The sequence below is a fragment of the Salmo salar genome, chromosome 12 (genome assembly GCF_965601325.2).
Source record: "Salmo salar chromosome 12, fSalSal1, whole genome shotgun sequence".
NCBI lineage: Eukaryota > Metazoa > Chordata > Actinopteri > Salmoniformes > Salmonidae > Salmo > Salmo salar.
The window spans coordinates 5,580,001-5,602,047 of NC_138302.1; the positions used below are offsets into that span (position 1 = coordinate 5,580,001).

At 47.4% G+C, this 22,047-nt stretch overlaps 2 protein-coding genes across 3 annotated transcripts in view; both read left to right on the forward strand.

The window, feature by feature from the left end:
- Positions 1 to 6,988, forward strand: part of LOC106595404 (actin related protein 2/3 complex, subunit 1A) — a 12,471-nt gene extending 5,483 nt beyond the window's left edge. The window contains exons 9-10 of the mRNA XM_045711297.2: positions 6,091 to 6,181; positions 6,397 to 6,988. Of these exons, the coding sequence (XP_045567253.1) occupies positions 6,091 to 6,181; positions 6,397 to 6,435 (130 nt within the window). The 3' untranslated portion in view covers positions 6,436 to 6,988. The remainder of the gene's footprint in view (positions 1 to 6,090; positions 6,182 to 6,396) is intronic.
- A 914-nt stretch (positions 6,989 to 7,902) lies between these two features.
- On the forward strand, positions 7,903 to 20,186 carry LOC106563991 (actin-related protein 2/3 complex subunit 1B-B). 2 transcript variants are annotated; one of them, XM_082958483.1, is made up of 10 exons: positions 7,903 to 8,243; positions 8,919 to 9,044; positions 10,584 to 10,688; positions 11,503 to 11,725; positions 17,115 to 17,222; positions 17,347 to 17,577; positions 18,240 to 18,315; positions 18,425 to 18,624; positions 18,820 to 18,910; positions 20,114 to 20,186. In XM_082958483.1, exons 2-10 carry the CDS (start codon positions 8,981 to 8,983, stop codon positions 20,150 to 20,152), a joined length of 1,137 nt encoding a protein of 378 aa, XP_082814609.1. In that variant the 5' UTR covers positions 7,903 to 8,243; positions 8,919 to 8,980; the 3' UTR covers positions 20,153 to 20,186. The 2 variants fall into 2 exon arrangements, with proteins under 2 accessions (XP_082814609.1, XP_082814610.1); XM_082958484.1 differs by lacking the exons at positions 7,903 to 8,243; positions 8,919 to 9,044; positions 10,584 to 10,688; positions 11,503 to 11,725 and adding an exon at positions 13,143 to 13,165.
- The last annotated feature ends 1,861 nt before the right edge of the window (positions 20,187 to 22,047 follow it).

Consider the following 22,047-nt stretch of genomic DNA (forward strand, 5'->3'; position numbering starts at 1 on the left):
ACACACACACACACACACACACACACACACTGTACCAGAACTCCATCACGTAGGGACACACACACACACACACACACACTGTACCAGAACTCCATCACGTAGGGACACACACACACACACACACACACACACTGTACCAGAACTCCATCACGTAGGGACACACACACACACACACTGCACCAGAACTCCATCACGTAGGGACACACACACTGCACCAGAACTCCATCACGTAGGGACACACACACACACACACACACACACTGCACCAGAACTCCATCACGTAGGGACACACACACACACACACACACACACACACTGCACCAGAACTCCATCACGTAGGGACACACACACACACACACACACACACACACACTGCACCAGAACTCCATCACGTAGGGACTCACACACACACACACACACACACACACACACACACACACACACACACACACACACACACACTGCACCAGAACTCCATCACGTAGGAACACACACACACACACTGCACCAGAACTCCATCACGTAGGGACACACACACACACACACACACTGCACCAGAACTCCATCACGTAGGGACACACACACACACACACACACACACACACACACACACACACACACACACACACACACACACTGCACCAGAACTCCATCACGTAGACACACACACACACACACACACACACACACACACACACACACACACACACACTGTACCAGAACTCCATCACGTAGGGACACACACACACACACACTGTACCAGAACTCCATCACGTAGGGACACACACACACACACACTGTACCAGAACTCCATCACGTAGGGACACACACACACACACACTGTACCAGAACTCCATCACGTAGGAACACACACACACACTGCACCAGAACTCCATCACGTAGACACACACACACACACACACACTGCACCAGAACTCCATCACGTAGGGACACACACACACACACACACACCACACACACACACTGCACCAGAACTCCATCACGTAGGGACACACACACACACACACACACACACACACACACACTGCACCAGAACTCCATCACGTAGGACACACACACACACTGTACCAGAACTCCATCACGTAGGACACACACACACACTGCACCAGAACTCCATCACGTAGGGACACACACACACACACACACACACACACTGTACCAGAACTCCATCACGTAGGGACACACACACACACACACACACACACACACACACTGTACCAGAACTCCATCACGTAGGGACACACACACACACACACACACACACACACACACACACACACACACTGTACCAGAACTCCATCACGTAGGGACACACACACACACACACACTGCACCAGAACTCCATCACGTAGGGACACACACACACACACACACACTGTACCAGAACTCCATCACGTAGGGACACACACACACACACACACACACTGCACCAGAACTCCATCACGTAGGGACACACACACACACACACTGCACCAGAACTCCATCACGTAGGGACACACACACACACACACACTGCACCAGAACTCCATCACGTAGGGACACACACACACACACACACACACACACACACTGCACCAGAACTCCATCACGTAGGGACACACACACACACTGCACCAGAACTCCATCACGTAGGGACACACACACACACACACACACTGTACCAGAACTCCATCACGTAGGGACACACACACACACACACTGCACCAGAACTCCATCACGTAGGGACACACACACTGCACCAGAACTCCATCACGTAGGGACACACACACACACACACTGCACCAGAACTCCATCACGTAGGGACACACACACACACACACTGCACCAGAACTCCATCACGTAGGGACACACACACACACACACTGCACCAGAACTCCATCACGTAGGGACACACACACACACACACTGCACCAGAACTCCATCACGTAGGGACACACACACACACACTGCACCAGAACTCCATCACGTAGGGACACACACACACACACACACTGCACCAGAACTCCATCACGTAGGGACACACACACACACACACACTGCACCAGAACTCCATCACGTAGGGACACACACACACACACACACTGCACCAGAACTCCATCACGTAGGGACACACACACACACACACACTGCACCAGAACTCCATCACATAGGGACACACACACACACACACACACACTGCACCAGAACTCCATCACGTAGGGACACACACACACACACACACACACTGCACCAGAACTCCATCACGTAGGGACACACACACACACACACACACACACACTGCACCAGAACTCCATCACGTAGGGACACACACACACACACACTGCACCAGAACTCCATCACGTAGGGACACACACACACACACACACACACACACACACACCACACACACACACACACACACACACTGCACCAGAACTCCATCACGTAGGGACACACACACACACTGTACCAGAACTCCATCACGTAGGACACACACACACACACACACACACACACACACACACTGTACCAGAACTCCATCACGTAGGACACACACACACACACTGTACCAGAACTCCATCACGTAGGACACACACACACACACACTGTACCAGAACTCCATCACGTAGGACACACACACACACTGTACCAGAACTCCATCACGTAGGACACACACACACATGCTGTACCAGAACTCCATCACGTAGGGCCACACACACACACACACACACACACTGCACCAGAACTCCATCACGTAGGGACGGACACACACACACACACACACTGCACCAGAACTCCATCACGTAGGGACGGACACACACACACACACACACTCTGCACCAGAACTCCACCACGTAGGGACACACACACACACACACACACTGCACCAGAACTCCATCACGTACACACACACACACACATACACACACACACACACACACACTGCACCAGAACTTCATCACGTAGGGACACACACACACACACACTGCACCAGAACTCCATCACGTAGGGACACACACACACACACACACTGCACCAGAACTCCATCACGTAGGACACACACACACCACACACACACACACACACACTGTACCAGAACTCCATCACGTAGGACACACACACACACTGTACCAGAACTCCATCACGTAGGACACACACACACACTGTACCAGAACTCCATCACGTAGGACACACACACACACACACACACACACACTGTACCAGAACTCCATCACGTAGGACACACACACACACTGTACCAGAACTCCATCACGTAGGCACACACACACACACACACACACACACACTGTACCAGAACTCATCACTTAGGACACACTGAGACACACACTGCACCCTGTTATATTGTCTCTAATCTACAGTTGTGGCCAAAAGTTTTGAGAATGACACAAATATTAATTTCCACAAAGTTTGCTGCTTCAGTGTCTTTAGATATTTTTGTCAGATGTTATTATGGAATACTGAAGTATAATTACAAGCATTTCATAAGTGTCAAAGGCTTTTATTGACAATTACATGAAGTTGATGCAAAGAGTCAATATTTGCAGTGTTGACCCTTCTTTTTCAAGACCTTTGCAATCCGCCCTGGCATGCTGTCAATTAACTTCTGGGCCACATCCTGACTGATGGCAGCCCATTCTTACATAATCAATGCTTGGAGTTTGTCAGAATTTGTGGGTTTTTGTTTGTCCCACACGCCTCTTGAGGATTGACCACAAGTTCTCAATGGGATTAAGGTCTGGGGAGTTTCCTGGCCATGGACCCAAAATATCGATGTTTTGTTCCCCGAGCCACTTAGTTATCACTTTTGCCTTATGGCAAGGTGCTCCATCATGCTGGAAAAGGCATTGTTCGTCACCAAACTGTTCCTGGATGGTTGGGAGAAGTTGCTCTCGGAGGATGTGTTGGTACCATTCTTTATTCATGGCTGTGTTCTTAGGCAAAATCGTGAGTGAGCCCACTTCCTTGGCTGAGAAGCAACCCCACATATGAATGGTCTCAGGATGCTTTACTGTTGGCATGACACAGGACTGATGGTAGCGCTCACCTTGTCTTCTCCGGACAAGCTTTTTTCCAGATGCCCCAAACAATCGGAAAGGGGATTCATCAGAGAAAATGACTTTACCCCAGTCCTCAGCAGTCCAATCCCTGTACCTTTTGCAGAATATTAGTCTGTCCCTGATGTTTTTCCTGGAGAGAAGTGGCTTCTTTGCTGCCCTTCTTGACACCAGGCCATCGTCCAAAAGTCTTCGCCTCACTGTGCGTGCAGATGCACTCACACCTGCCTGCTGCCATTCCTGAGCAAGCTCTGTACTGGTGGTGCCCCGATCCCGCAGCTGAATCAACTTTAGGAGACGGTCCTGGCGCTTGCTGGACTTTCTTGGGCGCCCTGAAGCCTTCTTCACAACAATTGAACCGCTCTCCTTGAAGTTCTTGATGATCCGGTAAATGGTGGATTTAGGTGCAATCTTACTGGCAGCAATATCCTTGCCTGTGAAGCCCTTTTATTGCAAAGCAATGATGACGGCATGTGTTTTCTTGCAGGTAACCATGGTTGACAGAGGAAGAACAATGATTCCAAGCAATTATTGAAGCTTCCAGTCTGTTATTCAAACTCAATCAGCATGACAGAGTGATCTCCAGCCTTGTCCTCGTCAACACGCACACCTGTGTTAACGAGAGAATCACTGACATGATGTCAGCTGTTTCTTTTGTGTCAGGGCTGAAATGAGGTGGAAATGTTTTGGGGGGATTCAGTTCATTTGCATGGCAAAGAGGGACTGCAATTAATTGCAATTCATCTGATCACTCTTCATAACGTTCTGGAGTATATGCAAATTGCCATCATACAAACTGAGGCAGCAGACTTTGTGAAAATTAATATTTGTGTCATTCTCAACTTTTGGCCACTACTGTAGTGTCTAACTATGAGGGAGACCAGAGGGACTGTCTGACCCTGTTATATACCCTGCAACCGATCGCTGCCTGCACCTGCCCGCCTGTCCAGCATCACTACTCTGGACGGTTCTGACTTAGAATATGTGGACCACTATAAATACCTAGGTGTCTGGTTAGACTGTAAACTCTCCTTCCAGACTTACATCAAACATCTCCAATCCAAAGTTAAATCTAGAATTGGCTTCCTATTTCGCAACAAAGCATCCTTCACTCATGCTGCTAAACATACCCTCGTAAAACTGACCATCCTACCAATCCTCGACTTCGGCGATGTCATTTACAAAATAGCCTCCAATACCCTGCTCAATAAATTGGATGCAGTCTATCACAGTGCCATCCGTTTTGTCACCAAAGCCCCATATACTACCCACCACTGCGACCTGTACGCTCTCGTTGGCTGGCCTTCGCTTCATAATCGTCGCCAAACCCACTGGCTCCAGGTCATCTACAAGACCCTGCTAGGTAAAGTCCCCCCTTATCTCCGCTCACTGGTCACCATAGCAGCACCCACCTGTAGCACGCGCTCCAGCAGGTATATCTCTCTTGTCACCCCCAAAGCCAATTCCTCCTTTGGCCGTCTCGCCTTCCAGTTCTCTGCTGCCAATGACTGGAACGAACTACAAAAATCTCTGAAACTGGAAACACTTATCTCCCTCACTAGCTTTAACTACCAGCTGTCAGAGCAGCTCACAGATCACTGCACCTGTACATAGCTCATCTATAATTTAGCCAAAACAACTACCTCTTCCCCTACTGTATTTATTTATTTTGCTCCTTTGCACCCCATTATTTCTATTTCTACTTTGCACTTTCTTCCACTACAAATCTACCATTCCAGTGTTTTACTTGCTATAATGTATTTACTTTGCCACCATGGCCTTTTTTGCCTTTACCTCGCTTATCTCACCTCATTTGCTCATATTGTATATAGAATTATTTTTCTACTGTATTGACTGTATGTTTGTTTTACTCCATGTGTAACTCTGTTGTATGTTGTCGAACTGCTTTGCTTTATCTTGGCCAGGTTGCAATTGTAAATGAGAACTTGTTCTCAACTTGCCTACCTGGTTAAATAAAGGTGAAATAAATAAATAAATATTGTCTCTCCTCCAGTCAAGTCTCTATCTATGAGGGAGACCAGAGGGACTGTCGTAAGTTCTGTACCACGGGTATCGATGGAGCCATGACCATCTGGGACTTCAAGGTGAGACACACACACACACACAGAGACACATTCCTGGCCAGCTTCATTAATTAGTTGTCATCACATTGTGATTTTTCAAACCTTAAAGTAGAATGTAATGAATGATATTCACTGGACTGGAATGTTGACAGAGGACAACATGGCCCCCAGCTGTAGACCAGACTCAGTCAGTAGACTGGTGACTGTTATTGACCAATGTGTTGTTGTCTCTTCAGAGTCTGGAGGCGTCCATCCAGGGGCTGAGGATCATGTGAAGGACCAGCTAAACACCTCCCGTTACCCTGACAACCCCCCTCCTCCAAGCGGCCAGTAACAGTCTGACCACGCTAAGAAGTATCTGATTAAAACGCACTGACTACACACACACACACACACCCTCTCTGAGCTGACATGACATTACCGTTGATTGTTTATGTAAATGAAGGCTAAAGGGTCATAGGTCAACTTGACGACCCCGTGATGTACCATTCCACATCAGTGGGTTTTTTATTTTATAATAATAATAATAACAGGTATGGTGTTTTGTCTCTGAAGCGACTACGGCACTACAACACTAAGTTACCATTGAAGGATGTGCTGTGCAGCGATGTGACCAAGTGGCACACTATTCCCTATATAGTGCACTACTTTAGACCAGAGTCCTATAGCGGCTATCCTCTGTTGTATCCCTATGGGCCATGGTCAGAAATAGTTTACTGTAAAGGAACTAGGGTGCTATTTGGGATGGTTCCTATGTCATTAGATGGAGGATGTATCTATGATGTGTCTAATTCAGCTGCAGAAGAAATAAAGAATCAACTTACACTACTGAGTCTCCCGTCTGTTAGTCTACACTACTGAGTCTCCCGTCTGTTAGTCTACACTACTGAGTCTCCCGTCTGTTAGTCTACACTACTGAGTCTCCCGTCTGTTAGTCTACACTACTGAGTCTCCCGTCTGTTAGTCTACACTACTGAGTCTCCCGTCTGTTAGTCTACACTACTGAGTCTCCCGTCTGTTAGTCTACACTACTGAGTCTCCCGTCTGTTAGTCTACACTACTGAGTCTCCCGTCTGTTAGTCTACACTACTGAGTCTCCCGTCTGTTAGTCTACACTACTGAGTCTCCCGTCTGTTAGTCTACACTACTGAGTCTCCCGTCTGTTAGTCTACACTACTGAGTCTCCCGTCTGTTAGTCTACACTACTGAGTCTCCCGTCTGTTAGTCTACACTACTGAGTCTCCCGTCTGTTTTCTGTCTTTGTCTCTGTCTGTTACTTTGTGTGGAGGAGCCAGACAGCCCTTCCAACAGAAGGAAATGATCGCATGCGTCTGGTAGAACAGAACAAGAAACAAGGAAGGTGGATAAAGAAGAGGGGAGTCTCATCTACCATCTCTCTCCCTCCTAGTGGCAGTTCTAGACCATTTCAACTGGGGAGGCCAAGCTGGGGCCAGTTGTACAGTTAGAGGGGCCAGTTACATTAGACGTTGTTCTCATATTGTTTTCTTCACTGCATTGCAGGCAAAAGACCATGTTCCGCGTTGTCACTGTCTAATAACGGATGTAAAAAACGATCAATAGTAAAAATGAGTTATGTAAACATTTTCATACTCCACATTTAGGGGGGCCACAAGGGGGTCCAAAATTGTGGTCACAGAACCGCCCCTGTCCTACCCTAGTCGACCCCAACGCTCCCTCCCTTTTCTGTTGCAGATGTGAATTTTCTATCTTAACTCCTTCCTCTCTGTAGAAGCAAGTCGTTTCAACTTCTCCCCTTCTCTTTTTGCAGAAGTTTCTATTTTCTCCCCCGCTTTATTTGCAGAAGCAAGTTCTGCTTCAACCGCTCGTTTTCCCTCCCCCGGCCTCACCCCTCCCTCCCTTCCTGCCCGCCCGCCCTGGCCTCACCCCTCCCTCTGTTCCTCTTTTAGCGGAAGCAAGTTTTTCTACCTCCTTCTCTTCTACAGAAGTGTCTGTTCTCTCTCTCTCTCTGCCACTCTGTCGGTAGCATTCGCGTCGACTGGCCAGAGTCCGCGAGCTGTTCTCTCCATTCATCTCTCCTTCCGTATCATCCCTCCATCTCAGGGTAAGTAGCGCGTTCTCTCGGCTGAATGGTCATGTCCAGACATGTCTGGTTGCTTCTACTGATAACTGACACAAACAGGCAGAAACCTTTTTTTTTTTTACAACGCAAAACAATGAAAACTACGAGGAAAAGTTAGTAAGATGACATGTTTTCAACGTAGTGTAATGAAACAGGCAGGGAGCAGGCCTCGAACCCTCGACCTTCTAGCCCGAAGTCCAGCGCGCTATCGACTATGCCGCAAAAGCCTGCTCCTGCGGCAGAGTCGATATCCGCGTTTATAAACCCAGGGTCGTTACAGCAGAGAGTCCGCAGCTAGAGGGACTTTGTTCCAGCTGTAGTGACCAGTTTCCCGAATACACTCAAACGCCACTGTTCTGTGTGGAGTCAACATGCCTTATTGAACATGCGGCCGTGACAGACAACTTTAAACAGACAATTTCCTGTATTACAGGCTACGTTGTGTTGCTGTTATGTTGTATACAGTGTGTGTTTGACCTGCATCATTCAATTCATGCCACAGGGGCATTCCTCAGTCTGATTAACACAACCTAGACCTGACTGTCTGTATCTCTGTCTCTCTCTGAAGTTTTCAGTTAGACGGTGATTTTTATCACCAATTTTACACTGTGTGTGACGTTGCAGTCTAGTGCAAAACATATTATTTTGATTCAACAGGAACTACAGAAGCCTCTCATTAGCTCATCTCACTTTCTGGTTCTGCATTGTCCCGATTGGCCATGGCTTACCACAGCTTCCTGCTCGAGCCAATCAGCTGCCACTCCTGGAACAAGGACCGGACTCGTGAGTAGGACACGCTCTCTGATTGGTCAATAGGACTTCCTCCCTACAGAAGTAGAATCACTAGTGGAAACCCAGCTCAGATGGTGTTGAACAGACTCACAAAGCTGAGTTGAAGTAAAGTTAATTTGATGTTCATTACAGATAGACAACCTATTGAAACACACACGCCAAGCTAACTGAAATTGATCCAAGTTAAAAACAAAAACAGGCTTAAGTTGAGTGAGTCTGACGGAGGACTGTGATTGGGTCCCGTGTGGCTGGAGGTATTTCCTGTTGTAGCGAGAGGGGTGGCGTTCACACACTGGGTCTCTCAGAGAGAAACGTCTCGGTGTTCTACAGAGCTCAGGAAACTAACTCCATATTTGGGTTGTTTCGATCTGAGTCTTGGGTCTCTGCTGAAAGTGGATGCTAGGTCTGGGCAGAGCACAACCACACACACAACCACAGTGTGTGTGAGTCATACAAACAGAAACAGGATGTGAACTGACCGTTTCAACTCTGACACCAGAGAAACACACTGGGAGACACAGACGCAGACAGACACGCTGAGAGACACAGACAGAGAGACACAGACAGACACACACACAGATGCTGTGAGAGGAGTGTGACCTTGCTTCCCACGCTATACTGTTGCAAACACACTCACACGAACCAACAGCCCTCTGATATATAGTGTGATCTCTCCCTGTAGAGAATGATTTATAGTGTGGGATCTCTCCCTGTAGAGAATGATTTATAGTGTGTGGGATCTCTCCCTGTAGAGAATGATTTATAGTGTGTGTGATCTCTCCCTGTAGAGAATGATTTATAGTGTGTGTGGGATCTCTCCCTGTAGAGAATGATTTATAGTGTGTGTGGGATCTCTCCCTGTAGAGAATGATTTATAGTGTGTGTGATCTCTCCCTGTAGAGAATGATTTATAGTGTGTGTGATCTCTCCCTGTAGAGAATGATTTATAGTGTGTGTGATCTCTCCCTGTAGAGAATGATTTATAGTGTGTGTGATCTCTCCCTGTAGAGAATGATTTATAGTGTGTGTGATCTCTCCCTGTAGAGAATGATTTATAGTGTGTGTGATCTCTCCCTGTAGAGAATGATTTATAGTGTGTGTGATCTCTCCCTGTAGAGAATGATTTATAGTGTGTGTGATCTCTCCCTGTAGAGAATGATTTATAGTGTGTGTGATCTCTCCCTGTAGAGAATGATTTATAGTGTGTGTGGGATCTCTCCCTGTAGAGAATGATTTATAGTGTGTGTGGGATCTCTCCCTGTAGAGAATGATTTATAGTGTGTGTGGGATCTCTCCCCGTAGAGAATGATTTATAGTGTGTGTGGGATCTCTCCCTGTAGAGAATGATTTATAGTGTGTGTGGGATCTCTCCCTGTAGAGAATGATTTATAGTGTGTGTGGGATCTCTCCCTGTAGAGAATGATTTATAGTGTGTGTGGGATCTCTCCCTGTAGAGAATGATTTATAGTGTGTGTGGGATCTCTCCCTGTAGAGAATGATTTATAGTGTGTGTGGGATCTCTCCCTGTAGAGATTGCTCTGTGCCCCAACAACCATGATGTCCACATCTATAAGAAGGATGGGACCAAGTGGACCAAGATACATGAACTGAAGGAGCACAACGGCCAGGTCACAGGTGAGAGACCACACATTTTAGAGGCATGTACAGTGGGGGAAAAAAGTATTTGATCCCCTGCTGATTTTGTACGTTTGCCCACTGACAAAGAAATGATCAGTCTATAATTTTAATAGTAGGTTAATTTGAACAGTGAGAGACAGAATAACAACAAAAAATCCAGAAAAACGCATGTCAGAAATGTTATACATTGATTTGCATTTTAATGAGTGGGCAGATGTACAAATTCAGCAGGGGATCAAATACTTTTTTCCCTCACTGTATTACAGAGTTCTTGTTTCTGGCCCTGTTCTCGATAACTCTTTATGTCCCCCCCCCCCCCCCCCCCATCTCTCCAGGTATAGACTGGGCTCCAGACAGTAACTCTTTATGTCCCCCCCCCCATCTCTCCAGGTATAGACTGGGCTCCAGACAGTAACTCTTTATGTCCCCCCCCCCCTCCCATCTCTCCAGGTATAGACTGGGCTCCAGACAGTAACTCTCTATGTCCCCCCCCCCCCCCTCCCATCTCTCCAGGTATAGACTGGGCTCCAGACAGTAACTCTTTATGTCCCCCCTCCTCCCATCTCTCCAGGTATAGACTGGGCTCCAGACAGTAACTCTTTATGCCCCCCCCCCCCCCCCCATCTCTCCAGGTATAGACTGGGCTCCAGACAGTAACTCTTTATGCCCCCCCCCCCCCCCCTCCCATCTCTCCAGGTATAGACTGGGCTCCAGACAGTAACTCTTTATGTCCCCCCCCCCCCTCCCATCTCTCCAGGTATAGACTGGGCTCCAGACAGTAACTCTTTATGTCCCCCTCCCATCTCTCCAGGTATAGACTGGGCTCCAGACAGTAACCGTATCGTGACCTGTGGGACGGATCGTAACGCGTATGTCTGGTCTCTGAAGGGGGAGGTGTGGAAGCCCACCCTGGTCATCCTCCGTATCAACCGGGCTGCTCGCTGTGTCAGCTGGTCTCCCCGGGAGAACAAGTTCGCTGTGGGCAGCGGATCACGCCTTATTTCCATCTGCTACTTCGAACAGGAGAATGACTGGTGAGGACTAGACAGGACTGGCTTTAACTGTATCTGTTATAGAGAACAGGAGAATGACTGGTGAGGACTGGACAGGACTGGCTTTAACTGTATCTCTTATAGAGAACAGGAGAATGACTGGTGAGGACTAGACAGGACTGGCTTTAACTGTATCTGTTATAGAGAACAGGAGAATGACTGGTGAGGACTAGACAGGACTGGCTTTAACTGTATCTGTTATAGAGAACAGGAGAATGACTGGTGAGGACTAGACAGGACTGGCTTTAACTGTATCTGTTATAGAGAACAGGAGAATGACTGGTGAGGACTAGACAGGACTGGCTTTAACTGTATCTCTTATAGAGAACAGGAGAATGACTGGTGAGGACTAGACAGGACTGGCTTTAACTGTATCTGTTATAGAGAACAGGAGAATGACTGGTGAGGACTGGACAGGACTGGCTTTAACTGTATCTGTTATAGAGAACAGGAGAATGACTGGTGAGGACTAGACAGGACTGGCTTTAACTGTATCTCTTATAGAGAACAGGAGAATGACTGGTGAGGACTAGACAGGACTGGCTTTAACTGTATCTGTTATAGAGAACAGGAGAATGACTGGTGAGGACTAGACAGGACTGGCTTTAACTGTATCTGTTATAGAGAACAGGAGAATGACTGGTGAGGACTAGACAGGACTGGCTTTAACTGTATCTCTTATAGAGAACAGGAGAATGACTGGTGAGGACTGGACAGGACTGGCTTTAACTGTATCTGTTATAGAGAACAGGAGAATGACTGGTGAGGACTAGACAGGACTGGCTTTAACTGTATCTGTTATAGAGAACAGGAGAATGACTGGTGAGGACTGGACAGGACTGGCTTTAACTGTATCTGTTATAGAGAACAGGAGAATGACTGGTGAGGACTGGACAGGACTGGCTTTAACTGTATCTGTTATAGAGAACAGGAGAATGACTGGTGAGGACTAGACAGGACTGGCTTTAACTGTATCTGTTATAGAGAACAGGAGAATGACTGGTGAGGACTAGACAGGACTGGCTTTAACTGTATCTCTTATAGAGAACAGGAGAATGACTGGTGAGGACTAGACAGGACTGGCTTTAACTGTATCTGTTATAGAGAACAGGAGAATGACTGGTGAGGACTAGACAGGACTGGCTTTAACTGTATCTGTTATAGAGAACAGGAGAATGACTGGTGAGGACTAGACAGGACTGGCTTTAACTGTATCTGTTATAGAGAACAGGAGAATGACTGGTGAGGACTAGACAGGACTGGCTTTAACTGTATCTCTTATAGAGAACAGGAGAATGACTGGTGAGGACTAGACAGGACTGGCTTTAACTGTATCTGTTATAGAGAACAGGAGAATGACTGGTGAGGACTGGACAGGACTGGCTTTAACTGTATCTGCTACTTCGAACAGGAGAATGACTGGTGAGGACTAGACAGGACTGGCTTTAACTGTATCTGTTATAGAGAACAGGAGAATGACTGGTGAGGACTAGACAGGACTGGCTTTAACTGTATCTGTTATAGAGAACAGGAGAATGACTGGTGAGGACTAGACAGGACTGGCTTTAACTGTATCTGTTATAGAGAACAGGAGAATGACTGGTGAGGACTAGACAGGACTGGCTTTAACTGTATCTGTTATAGAGAACAGGAGAATGACTGGTGAGGACTAGACAGGACTGGCTTTAACTGTATCTGTTATAGAGAACAGGAGAATGACTGGTGAGGACTAGACAGGACTGGCTTTAACTGTATCTGTTATAGAGAACAGGAGAATGACTGGTGAGGACTAGACAGGACTGGCTTTAACTGTATCTGTTATAGAGAACAGGAGAATGACTGGTGAGGACTAGACAGGACTGGCTTTAACTGTATCTGTTATAGAGAACAGGAGAATGACTGGTGAGGACTAGACAGGACTGGCTTTAACTGTATCTGTTATAGAGAACAGGAGAATGACTGGTGAGGACTAGACAGGACTGGCTTTAACTGTATCTGTTATAGAGAACAGGAGAATGACTGGTGAGGACTGGACAGGACTGGCTTTAACTGTATCTGTTATAGAGAACAGGAGAATGACTGGTGAGGACTGGACAGGACTGGCTTTAACTGTATCTGTTATAGAGAACAGGAGAATGACTGGTGAGGACTGGACAGGACTGGCTTTAACTGTATCTGTTATAGAGAACAGGAGAATGACTGGTGAGGACTAGACAGGACTGGCTTTAACTGTATCTGTTATAGAGAACAGGAGAATGACTGGTGAGGACTAGACAGGACTGGCTTTAACTGTATCTCTTATAGAGAACAGGAGAATGACTGGTGAGGACTAGACAGGACTGGCTTTAACTGTATCTGTTATAGAGAACAGGAGAATGACTGGTGAGGACTGGACAGGACTGGCTTTAACTGTATCTGTTATAGAGAACAGGAGAATGACTGGTGAGGACTAGACAGGACTGGCTTTAACTGTATCTGTTATAGAGAACAGGAGAATGACTGGTGAGGACTAGACAGGACTGGCTTTAACTGTATCTGTTATAGAGAACAGGAGAATGACTGGTGAGGACTAGACAGGACTGGCTTTAACTGTATCTGTTATAGAGAACAGGAGAATGACTGGTGAGGACTAGACAGGACTGGCTTTAACTGTATCTGTTATAGAGAACAGGAGAATGACTGGTGAGGACTAGACAGGACTGGCTTTAACTGTATCTGTTATAGAGAACAGGAGAATGACTGGTGAGGACTAGACAGGACTGGGTTTCAGCTTTGTTCCCTGTCTTCTATAACATGCTGCATCCTAAATACCATCCTAGTCCCTGTCCTATGTAACAGGTTGCATCCTAAATACCATCCTAGTCCCTGTCCTAAGTAACAGGCTTCATCCTAAATACCATTCTAGTCCCTGTCCTATGTAACAGGCTTCATCCTTGTCCCTGTCCTACGTTTACATTTATGTCATTTAGCAGACGCTCTTATCCAGAGCGACTTACAAATTGGTGCATTCACCTTATGATACCCAGTGGAACAACCACTTTACAATAGTACATCTATCTTTTTTGGGGGGGAGGGTAGGGGGGTTAGAAGGATTACTTTATCCTATCCTAGGTATTCCTTAAAGAGGTGGGGTTTCAGGTGTCTCCGGAAGGTGGTGATTGACTCCGCTGTCCTGGCGTCGTGAGGGAGCTTGTTCCACCATTGGGGTGCCAGAGCAGCGAACAGTTTTGACTGGGCTGAGCGGGAACTGTGCTTCCTCAGAGGTAGGAGGGCCAGCAGGCCAGAGGTGGATGAATGCAGTGCCCTTGTTTGGGTGTAGGGCCTGATGAGAGCCTGAAGGTACGGAGGTGCCGTTCCCCTCACAGCTCCGTAGGCAATCACCATGGTCTTGTAGCGGATGCAAGCTTCAACTGGAAGCCAGTGGAGTGTGCGGAGGAGCGGGGTGACGTGAGAGAACTTGGGAAGGTTGAACACCAGACGGGCTGCGGCGTTCTGGATGAGTTGTAGGGGTTTGATGGCACAGGCAGGGAGCCCAGCCAACAGCGAGTTGCAGTAATCCAGACGGGAGATGACAAGTGCCTGGATTAGGACCTGTGCCGCTTCCTGTGTGAGGCAGGGTCGTACTCTGCGAATGTTGTAGAGCATGAACCTACAGGATCGGGTCACCGCCTTGATGTTAGTGGAGAACGACAGGGTGTTGTCCAGGGTCACGCTGAGGCTCTTAGCACTCTGGGAGGAGGACACAAGGGAGTTGTCAACCGTGATGGCGAGATCATGGAACGGGCAGTCGTTCCCCGGGAGGAAGAGCAGCTCCGTCTTGCCGAGGTTCAGCTTGAGGTGGTGATCCGTCATCCACACTGATATGTCTGCCAGACATGCAGAGATGCGATTCGCCACCTGGTTATCAGAGGGGGAAAGGAGAAGATTAATTGTGTGTCGTCTGAGTAGCAATGATAGGAGAGACCATGTGAGGATATGACAGAGCCAAGTGACTTGGTGTATAGCGAGAATAGGAGAGGGCCTAGAACTGAGCCCTGGGGGACAACAGTGGTGAGAGCACGTGGTGCGGAGACGGATTCTCGCCACGCCACCTGGTAGGAGCGACCTGTCAGGTAGGACGCAATCCAAGAGTGAGCCGCGCCGGAGATGCCCAACTCGGAGAGGGTGGAGAGGAGGATCTGATGGTTCACAGTATCAAAGGCAGCAGATGGGTCTAGAAGGATGAGAGCAGAGGAGAGAGAGTTAGCTTTAGCAGTGCGGAGAGCCTCCGTGACACAGAGAAGAGCAATCTCAGTTGAATGACCAGTCTTGAAACCTGACTGATTTGGATCAAGAAGGTAATTCTGAGAGAGATAGCAAGAGAGCTAGCCAAGGACGGCACGTTCAAGAGTTTTGGAGAGAAAAGAAAGAAGGGATACTGGTCTGTAGTTGTTGACTTCGGAGGGATCGAGTGTAGGTTTTTTGAGAAGGGGTGCAACTCTCGCTCTCTTGAAGACGGAAGGGACGTAGCCAGCGGTCAAGGATGAGTTGATGAGCGAGGTGAGGTAGGGGAGAAGGTCTCCGGAAATGGTCTGGAGAAGAGAGGAGGGGATAGGGTCAAGCGGGCAGGTTGTTGGGCGGCCGGCCGTCACAAGTCGTGAGATTTCATCTGGAGAGAGAGGGGAGAAAGAGGTCAAAGCTTAGGGTAGGGCAGTGTGAGCAGGACCAGCGGTGTCGTTTGACTTAACAAACGAGGATCGGATGTCGTCAACCTTCTTTTCAAAATGGTTGACAAAGTCGTCCGCAGAGAGGGTGGAGGAGGAGGGGAGGAGGATTCAGGAGAAGGTGGCAAAGAGCTTCCTAGGGTTAGAGGCAGATGCTTGGAATTTAGAGTGGTAGAAAGTGGCTTTAGCAGCAGAAACAGAGGAAGAAAATGTGGAGAGGAGGGAGTGAAAAGATGCTACGTAACAGGCTTCATCCTAAATACCATCCTAGTCCCTGTCCTACGTAACAGGCTGCATCCTAGTCCCTGTCCTACGTAACAGGCTGCATCCAGTCCCTGTCCTACGTAACAGGCTACATCCTAAATACCATCCTAGTCCCTGTCCTACGTAACAGGCTACATCCTAAATACCATCCTAGTCCCTGTCCTACGTAACAGGCTGCATCCTAGTCCCTGTCCTACGTAACAGGCTGCATCCTAGTCCCTGTCCTACGTAACAGGCTACATCCTAAATACCATCCTAGTCCCTGTCCTATGTAACAGGCTGCATCCTAAATACCATCCTAGTCCCTGTCCTACGTAACAGGCTGCATCCTAAATACCATCCTAGTCCCTGTCCTACACAGTGCAGTACTTCCTTCAACCACGTTTCAACCCTGTTATTCCCAGGTGGGTCTGTAAGCACATCAAGAAGCCGATCCGTTCCACCGTCCTCAGTCTGGACTGGCATCCTAACAACGTGCTGCTGGCGGCTGGATCCTCTGACTTCAAATGCAGGTAGAGACAGACAGACCGTCAGACCATGTTTCAACCATACTTCAAGAGTGAAATCACTCTTGATCACTCTCATTCAACTCTCTTCTCTACTGTAATCTACTTAATTTTCTTCTCTCTCCCCCAGGGTGTTCTCGGCCTACATTAAGGAGGTGGAGGAGAAGCCCGGCCCCACAGTGTGGGGGTCCAAGATGCCCTTTGGGGAGGTGCTGTTTGAGTCTGGGCCCCCAGCGGGGGCTGGAGAGGGGGCAGGAGGGGGATGGGTCCACGGGGTCTGTTTCTCCCACAGCGGGAACCGCCTGGCCTGGACGTCACATGACTCTACTGTGGCGATCGCAGAGGGAGGCAAGACCAGCACGTAAGGAGAGAGGGAGGGAACACTGATCTCTGTGTGTATTCTAGGATCAGCAGTCTGATTTCTGTGTGTATTCTGGTATCAGCAGTCTGATCTCTGTGTGTATTCTGGTATCAGCAGTCTGATCTCTGTGTGTATTCTAGTTCTGTGTGTATTCTGGTATCAGCAGTCTGATCTCTGTGTGTATTCTGGTATCAGCAGTCTGATCTCTGTGTGTATTCTAGCATCAGCAGTCTGATCTCTGTGTGTATTCTAGCATCAGCAGCATCAGCAGTCTGATCTCTGTGTGTATTCTGGTATCAGCAGTCTGATTTCTGTGTGTATTCTAGCATCAGCAGTCTGATCTCTCTCTCTCTGTGTGTATTCTGGTATCAGCAGTCTGATCTCTGTGTGTATTCTGGTATCAGCAGTCTGATCTCTGTGTGTATTCTGGTATCAGCAGTCTGATCTCTGTGTGTATTCTAGGATCAGCAGTCTGATCTCTGTGTGTATTCTGGTATCAGCAGTCTGATCTCTCTGTGTATTCTGGTATCAGCAGTCTGATCTCTCTCTGTCTGTATTCTAGGATCAGCAGTCTGATCTCTGTGTGTATTCTGGTATCAGCAGTCTGATCTCTCTGTGTATTCTGGTATCAGCAGTCTGATCTCTCTCTGTCTGTATTCTAGGATCAGCAGTCTGAGCTCTGAAACCCTTCCTCTGCTGTGTGTCAGCTTTATCACTGAAAACAGCCTGGTGGCCGCTGTGAGTACATTCACACTCACTCACTCACTCACTCACTCACTCACACACACACACTTCCCCTCTCTCCCTCTCCTGTGTCTGTCTCACTGTCTCTCTCTCCTCTCTCTAGGGCCATGACTGCTACCCGGTGCTGTTTGTGTATGATGGTGCTAAGAGCTCAGTAACGTTCGGAGGGAAGCTGGACGTTCCCAAGCAGACGTCTCAGAGAGGGATCAGCGCCAGGGAACGCTTCCAGAACCTGGACCGCCGAGCTACCTCGTCCGAGACCACAGAACAGGGACTGGAGAGTCTGCACAAGAACAGCATCAGGTGGGGTGTGTGTGTGTGTATTTCTGGGGTTGTAATGACTGTGTGTGTGTGTGTGTGTGTGTGTGTGTGTGTGTGTGTGTGTGTGTGTGTGTGTGTGTGTGTTAACGGTCACTTTGTATTCCAGTCAGATCTCTGTGCTGGAGGGAGGAAAGAGTAAGTGTGTGTGTGTGTGTTAACGGTCACTTTGTATTCCAGTCAGATCTCTGTGCTGGAGGGAGGAAAGACGAAGTGTTCCAAGTTCTGTACCACTGGGATGGATGGAGGAATGGTCATATGGGACGTCAAGGTACACACACCTACACACACACACACACACACACCTACACTATACACATACACACACACACACACACACACACCTACACTATACACACACACACCTACACACACACACACACACACCTACACTATACACATACACACACACACACACCTACACTATACACACACACACCTACACTATACACACACACACCTACATACACACACACACACACCTACATACACACACACACACCTACACCTACACCTACACACACACACACCTACACTATACACTATACACACACACACACACCTACACTATACACACACACACACACCTACACTATACACACACACACACCTACACTATACACATACACACACACACCTACACTATACACATACACACCTACACTATACACACACCTACACTATACACACACACACACACACACACACACCTACACACACCTACACCATACACAAACACCGATACTATACACACACCTACACTAAACACACACCTACACTATACACACACACTACACACACACACACCTACACTATACACACACACACACCTACACTATACACATACACACACACACACACCTACACTATACACACACCTACACTATACACACACACACACCACACACACACACACACACACACACACACACACACACACACACACACACACACACACACACACACACACCTACACCATACACAAACACCGATACTATACACACACCTACACTATACACACACCTACACTAAACACACACCTACACTATACACACACCTACACTGTACACACACACCTACACTGTACACACACACCTACACTGTACACACACACCTACACTATACACACACACACCTACACTATACACACACACACCTACACTATACACACACCTACACTATACACACACCTACACTATACACACACGCACCTACACTATACACACACGCACCTACACTACACACGCACCTACACTACACACACGCACACACACCTACACTATACACACGCACACACACCTACACTATACACACACACACCTACACTACACACACACACCTACACTGTACACACACACAGGCAGCAAAGTCTGACAAGTTACTCTAGTTGTACCTTATCACCATCATCATGACATCTGGAATAGTTGTGCAGTGAGCCATGAAGAGATGTCTAAATATCTTCTTCTGTTCCCAGAGTCTGGAGTCTGCCATGAAGGATCTCAAGATAGTCTGATACTATGACATTGACCCTCTGTCAACCAGCCGGGACATGAAGACATCTCACCTCTTTGCCTTTCTGCTTCTCTGCATCTGTCTGTCTCTGCTGCTGTTGAAGACAACTCCTTTCTGTCTGTCTCTGTTGAGCCTAGCATCTGCTAGAAGCACGGCAGCCATTTTCCAGAATCAACTCCTCTCAGTCTGTCCGTATACCTCTGCCTGTGGTTCTGCATGCCATGTGGACTCGGGTAAAGGAGTTGTCTGAAGCAGCACTAGGCTGTTAGCTAGATAACATGTAGCCTCCTCAATCAGTGAATATTACTATGACTCTGGGACCAAAGACAACAGCTCAATCCTGTTTCTCTCCCTTCTGTCTGCAGTGTGCACTCCACCCCCCCTCGTTGTTTTAAAAAGGATCGGATGGTGCAGGATAGGCAGAGTGTCGGGCAGAGTGTCGGGCAGAGTGTCGGGCAGAGTGTCGGGCAGAGTGATGGAGGGAGTATCTAGTCACCATATTACTCCAGTCCTTTTCTTTTCTAACCGTTAGAGGAGAGGGTAGGAGTTCACACTGCAGTGACAAGGGAGGAGGAACACATTAGGGTTACAGACTGTTACTATGACAATGATGTCTCTGTTCCACATGGCACCCTATTCCTTTATATAGTGCACTAGTTAGACCAGGACCCATAGGACTCCCATAGGACTCTGGTCAAAGTAGTGCACTAGTTAGACCAGGACCCATAGGACTCCCATAGGACTCTGGTCAAAGTAGTGTACTAGTTAGACCAGGACCCATAGGACTCTGGTCAAAGTAGTGTACTAGTTAGACCAGGACCCATAGGACTCCCATAGGACTCTGGTTAAAAGTAGACCAGCGTAATAGGATACCATTTGAGACACATCTTAGTTTTATTTCTATCTTCTTTGTTTTAGAATCCAGGAAATGCTTGTGAGCGACGTTCTTCTGTTCCATCAGGTGTTCTATACTGATAGTTGTACCTGGACATACAGCTGTGCTCTAATATACGGCACGATTCACTTTGGCTTCTGGAATTAGTTTACATGGATTTTGTTTTGGTGTTCACACATGTATTTGTTGGATTTACAGCACAGGACCAAGAAAATAATTCATCTAAACTGATGTTGAGATTTTTCACTTCAAATTATTATTTTTTTTAATATAATGGACTAACCCTAAAAGTGCAGTAAATGCAGTCGACTGTGGTATTTTGGACATGGTAATTGCAGAATATCTGCAGTTAGACTGCACTCTGACCGCAATCTTTTTTTCGTAACGGAAATGATTCAGAATTGTAATGCATTTGGTTGGAGGCAGGTGATTAGTTTACTGTGTGATGTATTATATCTGTGGTAAGTTGCAGGTGCCTACAGGGTAAAACATTTTTTTTAAAAGCCATTAACCCCGTTTTGAAAAGAGGAAACCGAACATTCTGCTCCGTTATCAAGTGCCGATATATTAGAGCGCAACTGTAGCTATAGGACTTGTTATAATAGAAAGCCTCAGAGTGGAACGCTACAGCAGGTATTTGTATAATCATGAAGAAAGCCAAGCAGCAGTACCTGTTAAATGCTTATGCTGGTCATAATATGCATTTAATAAATGATTTACTATCATAGACGGTGTGTGTGTGTCTGTCCAAGGGTTTGATAAGACTGCTCTGACGTCAACTAGTAACTGTTATGAGAATGTGTCGAGACACGCCGAGTTTCACACCGCAGTTTTCTATAAACTCATCACGTAAAATCATTCAGACACTCACATCCCGATCCCTCCCGTTTTATTTAGGTGTAGGACTCACGTCATCTAGCGGCCACATTCAGGACGCACAACGTTGATAAACTACCAGAAGTCTTGGAAATAGATGCTGGCTTCAAGCTTTGCTGGAGGAG